The sequence below is a fragment of the Triticum aestivum genome, chromosome 5D, assembly GCF_018294505.1.
Source record: "Triticum aestivum cultivar Chinese Spring chromosome 5D, IWGSC CS RefSeq v2.1, whole genome shotgun sequence".
In the NCBI taxonomy this organism is placed as follows: Eukaryota; Viridiplantae; Streptophyta; class Magnoliopsida; order Poales; family Poaceae; genus Triticum; species Triticum aestivum.
In genome coordinates this window covers 437733399-437744010 of record NC_057808.1, presented here as the reverse complement: position 1 = coordinate 437744010, position 10612 = coordinate 437733399, and the positions used below count along the sequence as shown (strand labels likewise).

The following is a 10612-nucleotide window of genomic DNA, read 5'->3' as shown; positions in this document are numbered from 1 at the left end:
TCCCACATTATGAAATATGATCGACAACCTCCCTCAACCTGCTCCATGAATCAACAATCTCTCAATGAAAGGTTCTTCCGAATTTGAACAAATCCCACCCCTCAGCTTTAGCTAGCTTCACAATAATTTTCTTAGTGAAGTATATAATGTACAAGATAAGAAATTTTGTAGCCAATGATTCATCTCCAATCCATATATCTTCCCATAATAATGTGTGAGCCCCATCTCCAATAATTCTCTTAGCATCACTAGTATAGATTCGGGAATTGGAAGTCGTTTTGCTACATGGGCCTGACCGCCTCAGGTAGTTCCCCATTCTGTCTCTAAGGCTACGTCGCTAATGGGATTAGTATTGGAGGTGGTTACCTAACTGTCTGCAATGATCATCTCAGCGCAAGCAGTTAATAGGGAGATATTGCCTCCAATGCTTCGTGCACCAGACGCAGCTTCACATCCAGAACCACCACCTATTTGTATATACTCCACTGGTGGAGGTCGGCGGTGGTGCATTCTCCTTCCTGCAGTCGCACCCCCCCCCCCCCAAGCTGCCTCGATGGAAAGTGTAGCCTTTTTGGATCTGCCATGGCACCGCATTGGCTCGTCGAAGGCGTCGGTGGATGGTGGTCCCCAGAGAAGTTGCGATCCAGCGCGCTCAAGGAGGTGAACGTGGCAGTGCTATGGTTTGGAAAGAAAGGAAAATGAAGAGGGGTGAAAGAGAATCCAAAGGGAAATGGATGTGCACCGAGGTACTCTCTCAAAGCAGAGGCGGTGTTCATAGTAAAACCGCCAATGATGTACAACTACAAGTGGCTTCGTAATACAAAGCGCCTCAACCTTCTACTACATATAAGTTCTAACCGCCTCTTGTACTTTGGATAACAAGAATAACCGCCTCCAATGGGATATTATATATAGTCATATTTGCTTTGTGGGGACGAAACCTTCTCCAAGGCACACTTCTAATGCTTGATTCTCTGCTAGCGCCTATTGCTGGAAAATGGAATTGACTCTGCTAAAAAGTGAGAGCCATCAGGTGCTATTTCAATCTCTGCTAGAATTTGATTCTAAAGGTACATTTAGACAATATTTGCTACAACATCTCTTTAGAATTCTCCAGCTTCCAAACACATTCCCGCAAGAGACTTTTGTTTATGGTTTCTAGGTCTGGAATATCCAAACCCCCACGGTCTTTAGGCATGCAAATACTAGGCTAGTTAACCAGAGAATATTTGATTTGGTTTTTATTTTGTTGCCATACCATCCTTGCTCTTGGAGTGCCCATTTTCTTTAGTACCAAGCCTTCTCTTTGTGCTTGGCTTCTAAATCAACTACATATTGTAGCAGAGCAAGCCCTCCCTCTATGAGATTTGATATCAAACAAGTGATAACCCCTGATCTACAACTATGTTAAACAACAGAGGAGTAAAATGGTCACCTTGCCTTACTCCCTTAAAAGTGGAGAAGTAGAGACCTAGGTGCACTTGAACTTCTTGTATGGATGTTGGCTTTAAAACATTGATATTTGCACGGATCTTTTTGAATCACAATGTGTCGAACGGTGCAAGGGTGTAGGCAAAAATAAAATTCAATGATCAATTTAAAAGTCTCTTTCATTGTAGTAGGGCTGTCAACATATATGAACGAGATGAACTTGAACTTGATGAACAATCATCAGTTGATGAAATGCAATCTAGTGTCAAGCTACCACGTTCACACAGCGAGAATTGATCGACCTATGCAACAAGAGAGAAGCTTGCCGCCATCCGCCGGTGTAGCAATTTAAGCCGGTCGGCATCCGCCGATCGCGCAGAGATGTGGGACTAAAATTTGGGTGCCTCCGTCTTGACCTGGAAGGAGCTTCGGGTGGCTGCAGGTGGGATCACTATGACCTAGAGCGAGGTGCCCAGTCGCGTCCAGCCCCCTTCATATCGTCCCTACATTTGGTCCCGATTTGAGGAGTGCCGGTCAGTCCGAGCATATAGCTAAGTAACGGGTCCGGTTGGGTCAACTTTTTTGACCGGGTAGATGTTGCGGACGTTTAGCATGAAAATAGGGGGTCCGGCTGTAGATGCTCTTACTCCCTTAAAAGTGGACAAGTAGAGACCTAGGTGCACTCGAACTTGTTGTATGCATTTGGATTTATTTATAAAACAGGGCGAAAGTCTATTTTGAGGATTAACTTTTATAGCAGTATTTCATTGTCACCCAATCACAACATTACATATCCAGAACCTTTTTGCTGCATCATCTGGTATAAAAATAATATTTAACTTGCCTTGTCATAAGCCTTCTGAATATCAATCTTCAGCAGACACGACTTTTTATGGTAGTGAATCTCGTCAACAGCCTCATGCAATTATAGATTGTTAAATGATAAGTTCCACCCGCGTGGCACTTATCAGAATCCTAGATTTATTAGTTTCTGACTAATCTCTCTCTATAATTTATATCCTTCATTGCAGACGCTTAAGGTCCTACTGGACCAGCCTAAGCTTGAGGTTGGGGTCATGCTGGAGCAGCATGTACTCTTGCTGGACCGACCCCGACGAGGATGACACGTGGTACGTATGCTTTTGCATGAACATGTGATTTAAATAATTCAATACATCTAGCTTCCGGCCGATTACTGAGCAATATAAACAATTAATTTGAGACAGGGAGGAAGAAGAAGATGGCCTTGGAACAGAGACGACTGCCACGACGGTAAAGAGGGTCCACACTGCGGTGCTGCTTCTTGCCACTCTCTCGGCGACCATCACGTACCAAGCAGGGATGAACCCGCCGGGCGGCTTCTGGCTGGACAGCCGCGACGGGCACACGGGCGGCGACCCGATACTCCTGACCACGCATGCCGGACGCTACAAGGTCTTCTTCGCCTTCAACTCCCTCGCCCTCGTCACCTCCGTCGTCGTCATCGTGATGGTCCTCACGAGGCATCCGTCGAGCGCCGTCCACAAGCACCACGCGCTGGAGGCCGCCATGATACTCGACCTGCTCAGCCTCATGGCCGCCTACGCGGTCGGGTGCGGCCGGGACGTGAACGCGTCCGTCCGCGTCATCGCCCTGGCCGGCGGCCTCCTGGTCTGCGTCGTGATCCACATCGTCTTCTTCACGCTCAAGACCAGGAGGAGGGAGAAGCCGGAGCTGCTCAAGAAGAAGCGCAAGCTGCTGCTGCTGTTCGCCATCCTGGTCGTCACCATCACCTACCAAGCTGGGCTCGCTCCGCCGGGTGGCTTCTGGCTCGACGATGACGGCGGCCACGCCGCGGGCTACGCGGCTCTCTCGCCAGCAACTACCCTCGCCGTTACACCACCTTCTTCTATTGCAACGCGGCGAGCTTCATGTCCTCGGTGGTAATCATCCTCCTGCGTGTGAACCCGCACATGTACGAGCTGGGCATCATGTGCCACGCGCTCTACCTCTGCGCTGTGTCAGGCTTGTTCGGCCTCATCGGCGCGTACGCCGCCGTGAGCTCTCGCCGACGGCGGACGCCTCTCTTTCTCATCGCACTGGTCGCAGGGGTTTTGGCCTTCATCGTCCTGCTGCTCCTAGCACTCAAGTTTCTCAGTAGATGCACGATATTCTTCTGCCGCCGAAGCAACGAGCAGCCGCAGCCCCAGCCTCAGCCACATGAAGGAGGAGAAGACATAGACAAGGACGAGCCCCAGCTCCAGGAAGGAGGAGGAGACATTGACGAGGAGGAGCCCCAGCCCCAGGAAGGAGGAGATGAGACAGAAGATTCCGGCGAGGAGCCGCAACCCCAGCCCCAGCCCCAGGAACAGGAAGCAGAGGAGGACGTCGACAGAGAAACAGCTAGATACACCACGCGCAAGTACCTGATGGTGGTGAGCATCCTGGGTGCGAGCGTCACCTACCAAGCCGGCCTCATCCCGCCCGGAGGTGTCTGGCCGGACACGAACAGCAGCAGCAACGACGGGCATGCGGCCGGCGACCCGGTCCTGCAAGATAGCAACAAGCGCCGGTACAGTCTATTCTTCTACAGCAACCCCGTCTCCTTCCTAGCGTCCGTCGTCGTCATCTGCCTGCTACAGCTGGACGAGCCGCTGTACATGTTTGCCCGGAAGCGGAAGGGGCAGCTCCGGGATGTTGGAGGAGCCACAACAAGTCCTCCTAGCAAGTCCGACGAGCTGCTCCGGGTGGCCCTGTCCACGATCCTGCTGGCCCTTGTTGGCCTCCTCTTCGCGTACGCCTCAGGCTGCGCCCGGAGGTGGGAGACGTTCGGGTATGTGGTCGTGCTCCTCGTCGCCGTGCTGCTCTACATCGCCATCCATGTGCTGTGTAACACCTCTGGATCAGGCTCAGGAGGTGGAAGCAGCTACTATACTGATCGACAGGCAGATGCAATTGCCATGAAAAGGACGAGGAGAGAAGGCAGGAGGAAACTGAGGTCTAAAACGATGTTTTATCAAAAAGGGTTTCCCCTGCTTTGTATTTCAAAGCAACCGACACCGATACAAGGATCGCTGGGACGAATAGCACATCAAGCCCAAGAGAAAAAGGAGAAGAAACAAATGCCAACAACGGCAGCTCGACAAAGCTCGGATGACCCGCCACCGCTACACCCTCCAGAGACAAACCACCACAACCCAAGGCTCCAAACCACCGCGTACCAAGCAGCACCTCCAACGGCCTCAATCCCACCGCCCCAAGAAGGAATACGACGCCGACGACACTGCTGCCCGGACATGTCCTAGAGTTTTCCCACGACATGCGGAGGGAGGTGGGGGATGGATATCACCGACGCCCTCCAGGAAGGAATGGTGGCACCCGCAGGTGTCACCGCATCGGAGCCGAAGAACCGGCAAGGATTTCTCCCGCACTCCAATCCCACCGCCCCACGGACCGGAGCCGACCAGCCGGACCGCCGCCCACCACCATGCGCCATCGCGGTCGCGCCGCCACCCACGCCGCCTCACTGCGGACACCAACACGAGGCCAAGAGGACCGGAGGCGTCCCGCGGAGGGAGAAGCAGCACCGAAGCCTAACGGGAGGGAACCACCTCCACCGCCGTCATGCGGGAGGCCAGAACCTCCGGCACCGTCGCGGTAGCCGTCCGGACACGGCAGCAGGGCATGCCAGGCCACCCCTGACCCGGCCATGCCCGAAACGGGCCCGCTAAGCCCCGCCGCCACGCTGCAGCAAGCCGGCGATGGCGCCGCCAGCATCCTGCCGCTCTTCGCCTCTCCCCCGCCTCCTGGAGGTCGCACCGCAGATGCACCCCACCGCCGGCCCGCCCGGGCCCAGATGGGGCCCGAAGGGTCCAGATCTGGGCCGCGCCTCCGCGCTACCCCGCCGCCAACGGTGACGCCACCGCCCAGCCATCCGCCCACGCAGCGCCAGGACCCCGCTGCCACGCCGGACCGCCCGCGCCTAGGGACACCCCCCAGCCCGCTCCGGCCCGCGCCAGAGGAAAGCCGAGAGGGGAATTGCAAGGGGGCCGCCGCCGCCAGCGTCGTCCGGGCCAGGCCCGGCGGCAGGGAGGGATGGAGGGGGGAGGGGCGCTGGAGAGGAGGATCAGGGCGCGGCCGGTCGCCCGCAGGGGCGACGCGGTCGCAAGAGGAAGTGAAGCGGTCTTGGCTACCTCCTATTCTCCGTAACTCAAAAACGATGTTTTTTAGGGTCAAATATGTTATTTCTGCTTTTTTACATGAATATATGTTATTTCTGTTGATATCTCCCGTGCCCTCGCTTTGTATGTCACCCAGGACGAGCATGAGGAGTTTTTTTTCTTTTTTTCTTTTTTTTTTCTTTACAGAGGGAGTACTATAAAGTTTGTTTTGGCCACCGTCGATTGAATTCACTTGGTTCAAGGGAGTTAAAGATCCATGTTCCTTGAATTTGACTCTACCAAATTACCACTTTTCTATCTTGAACTAGTACAATCCAGAATAAGAATTAGAAAATTGGAATCTGGAATGAAGCGTGAGAACCACCAAATCAATTTTATCTTGAACTAGTACAATCCAGAAAGTTACATATACTCGTCCCAAACTCTGGCAATGCCTACATGGAAGAGGCCGCTTCCTGCGCGGATCGGAGTTGGGAGGTGTCGGACTGAAAGTGATAGCTATAGGCATATCACACATGCTTCCTATCTGAAGCACACAAACACATGTGTCTGATGTGTGTGTTTTTTTTTTCGGACGCGGATATTTAGGGACGTTAGATTTTTTAGGTATAGCAAATCGAACGCTTTTCATGGTAAATTGCGTTTGTCGAGGATGCAAGTTGAGTTGATGAGCATGGCAAATTCGGCTCAGTTTATTTTATTGCCAGGAAATTGCCATGCTTGCAAACTAAGTTTGTCATCCTCGCGCCAACATAAATTGCCTTTTCTCCACATGTCTCCCCAACCGTCTCTTTTTCCCTCCCCATTTGTCACATTCAAGAGGAGAGGTTTCACATGGAGACGTGCCCACCCAACCACCACCCCTCCCCTAAACTCACTCCTCCTCTACCAATCCGTTTGCAACCCCGTAGGTGCTCCTAGCGACCCCTCCTCCTTTCCCTGCGTGTTATTGTTCCTCCCCTTCTATTCCATGTCAATTTGGTTGGCGACGAGGCAGACGACCACAAGGTGTTCGACAAAATGTTAGGCATTGTGGTCAATGAAGATGAATTTATTTGTAACACCGAGGAGTGAACTCAACTTATTCATAAAGGTGGTATTATAGTAAAAAAAATAAGCAATAGCACAACACCCTCAAATCTAAAAAAATGTTTTAAGAGCTCCTCTAAAACTATGATAGAGGCAACAGTTCTAGAAAGTCGGGGGTTAAATAATTGGAGTATATTATCAGTTCCGAAATGTTTCCACCACTGGTTGATCCTGTCGACCATGTACCCTATTCGGCAAGCGCCCCTGTGGGCCCTTCCACCATTCCCCTCCTGATTCATCTCTCTAGATAATGCCTTTCATCCACACCTCTCCCCAGTCGTCTCTTTTTCCCTCCCCATTTGTCACAGTCAAGAGGAGAGGTTTTACATGGAGATGCGACCACCCAACCACCACCGCTGAAAGCGGAGGGAATGACGACAACCACCGCATGTTGCATCCTGCGACAAAATTGGCGCTGCTGCAAACGTATGGTGATGCGAGTGCACAACCACTTCTGCGAACGCGAAGTGGCAATGATGGCCACCCGTATTGCCACCATTGAGAGCATCTCCCTCACCCCCCCCCCCCCGAACATCCTCAGTCCTCCGTCACACGAGAACCACACCAAACAGTCCTCCACGCCACAACTGCAACTTAAAGTGTTTTGCAACATTAATAATGTCATAAAAGAGCTTCGCAATATGGCTCATGTTGCACACCCTAAACCACAACTAAACGAGCTTGCAAAGCAAGTGCAACATGGATTGCAAACCCATGAGCCCAACATGACTACTCATGTTGCGAGCCTAAACAAGAGCTGAACAAACCTTCTAGGCGAGCGCAATTTGGATCTCATTACAAACCCCGAGCGAGCGCAACATGACGCATGTTGCAAACTATAAACCGCAGCTAAATTATCCAATATCGAACGACTTTCGCACGTGGGATCCAATGACTCTACATGTGGTCGATCGAATCCACACTTCAGCCAAAACCCAGGTGAATTACCCTTACCCTAGATCGGTTGGTTGTCGCATGTGTGATCCCGGTCGATCGAATCCACACTTCAGTCAAAACCCAGCTGAACTACCCTAGACCGGTCGGCTGTCGCGCGTGGGATCCAATAACTCTACGTGCGGTCGATGGAATCCACACTTCAGCCGAAACCCAGCTGAATTACCCTTACCCTAGATCGGCCGGCTGTCGCGTGTGGTATCCCGGTCGATCAAACCACACTTCAGTCGAAAGTCGAAACCCAGCTGAATTACCCTAGATCGGTCGGCTGTCGACGCGTGAGATATAATGACTCGACTCTGTAGGCGGCCGATTCGATCCATGCTTCAGCCGGCCCATGCGTAGCGCTTTTCTTTTTCTCTTTCCCCCGAAACAAAAATCTGCCGCCGCCGTCCGAGATCTTGACAAGCCATGGCCTCCCAACGAGGGCCAACGTCGCCGGCGCCAGTGGCCACCACCACCGCCATTACTGCTATCTGCGACGACCTCCTCTGCGAGATCTTCCTCCGCCTCCCCTCCCTCCCGAGCCTCGTCCGCGCCGCCCTCGCCTGCCGCGCCTTCCTCCATGCGGTCCGATCGTCTCCCGCCTTCCGCCGCCGCTTCCGGGCGGTCCACCCGCCCCAAATCCTTGGATTCTTCAACGGGCAAACAGGTATTCATTCCCTCATTCCCCTCGACGGCCGGTCCGACCATGACCTAGCCGCGGCCGTCCACGGCAGCGATTTCCGCTTCATCCGGCTCCCGAAAGACAGAGACGAGTCCAGGTCCAGGTGGGAGATCCTCAATGGCTGCCGCGACCGCTGCGGCTACGTCTTCCTCTGCAACGAGGACACCAACCAGATAGCTGCCTACAACCCCCTCAAGTGGGCGCTGTATATCTTCCCCTACCCTCCCCAACAGGCATGCGATCCCCACTGCCTTGATTTCCACATCATCTTCTCCGAGGATGGCCAGAGGTCGTTCCGTGTGGTCTGTGTGCAGCAGAAGTTGGCTCGCTTCTCTGTCTTCTTATCGGATAGCAGGGAGTGGCAGAGTTTCTCTTGGGTGGCGCAGCCTGGGTACGATGGAGGCGACAACTGTGTGCTCTCGTCTTACACTGATACTGTGATGAACGAATTTGATAGATTAGCCTTCTGGAAAGACAAAAATACAGGGTATATTGTCGTGCTCAACACTGTGACGCTGCAAATATCTCGAATGGATTTGCCGCAGCCGTTGAAAGATAAAGACTCCACGCAATTTGAACTTGGCCGGACCAACGCTGGGAAGCTTTGCATGGTTTGCGCAGATGGCTTCGGTGCCGACAAAACAATGATCGCGGTTTGGATTTGGAGAGCCGATGGTGATGGTGTTGACAGGTGGATGCAGCACAAGGTGTTCCCACTGAACACGTTTATTGACGTCACGACGTGCTCAGCGGAGTATGGTGTCATCGTGGTGCAGGTTGTGGTGGTCATCGATGGATTTGTGTTCCTGTGTATTGATTTTGGCAGCCTTACCAAGTTCTTCCTGTCTTTCTGCCTGGAAACGGAGAATGTAAACGAGTTCTTCAATCATACATTTCACAACGATATCCATCCCTATATCATGGCGTGGCCTCCTTCATTGCTAAGCAACAAGGTGAGCACTTGCTTGAAGATACCGAGTAAATTTCTTCAGACAGTTTGGTCCATTTATTGTATGCAGTTAATTAGGTTATTTGAGAGTAATGAATTATTTCATAGCTCTGAACATCTACGATCAGGTTGAAATTTTGCAAGTCTAGTCAGCTGTTTTTGATTTAATTCTATGTCCAGTTACAATAACACTGATTTGCATATAGCACATAATTCAAGTGTTAAATTGCAGATTGTATACACGGATCCAATAATTTAGTCCGATTATATGATATAAGCATTGCCTACATAATGCTCTGTAATTCTGACCACTATAACGTGTCGGTGTAGCAAGTGTCTTATTTAGGGTCTGTCTTCTAACATTGCTAAACAAATCTGTCTTGTACAATTTTTGTAGGCTCTGTCTTGTATCATTTGAGTCCATAACCTTGCACAGGTTGCCTGCACAAACACTTGAATCCTTCCTTACTGACACTGAAATCATTTTATGTTTCAGGAGAATTCAGAAACCAACATTACTGGAGGCGATGCGACAGATGATGGTCCTATGGGTACAGAAGAAACTCTCTCTGTTCTCGGTGGCGGAGAAAGCATCCAAACAATTCGTGTACAGAGTCCCCTAAAGATCACAGTTTTACTCGAGCGTAGAAATTTATTTAATGTATACTGTTCTTGAGGATTAACAGATGCAAGAGATCGTATCTTGAGGATAAGTGCCGAATTTGATGTCTACAGTACAGCATGTCAACAGATTGCAGCAAATCCCATGCGTATCCATTCTTTTGTTTGAATTGCTAAGTTTGTTCTGCTCTGCTCCGTGCTGACGTCAAAAAAACCCTCGCATCATATCAGATGTGAATTCGAACCTAATAATCTTGGTGGTCATAAATAGTGGAACAATGCTAGGTTCTTCGTGACATGATTTATTACTCTGAGAGTGAACCTTTTTTTTTCAAGATGCTGAGAGTTACACTTGGTTACATGAGCTTAATAGTTTTATTGCTTATAATCTAAACTTGGAGAGAAGATTGCATAACTGCCTGTACCAAAATCTTTTATTAGTTTGAATGTTTCAAATGACTTTTGTTGTGCATTTAGTTGTCTCAATTGAGAATCATTGTATTCCTCAGCAGATTGTCTTTATTTCGAAGAAACGAGTTAACTATCTTTCGATCAGCTTGGCTGGTCGGCTATAACATGCAACATTGTGTGTTCTTAGATAGCTATAAACTTATGGAGGAAGGAACAAACAAAGAGCGAACAACACAAGCACGCGCCGGCGCGCGCACACACACAGGCCACTTAACCGTATCAAATCTCTTCATTTGCTACAGTTGCCTACTGCCACCTCTTACGTCTTAC

General features: G+C 50.7%; 1 protein-coding gene across 1 annotated transcript; it reads left to right on the top strand.

Moving 5' to 3' along the window:
• Positions 1-7751: 7751 nt before the first annotated feature.
• On the top strand, positions 7752-10134 carry LOC123125344 (uncharacterized). The gene is made up of 2 exons (XM_044545860.1): positions 7752-9254; positions 9747-10134. Exons 1-2 carry the CDS (start codon positions 8046-8048, stop codon positions 9924-9926), a joined length of 1389 nt encoding a protein of 462 aa, XP_044401795.1. The 5' UTR covers positions 7752-8045; the 3' UTR covers positions 9927-10134.
• The last annotated feature ends 478 nt before the right edge of the window (positions 10135-10612 follow it).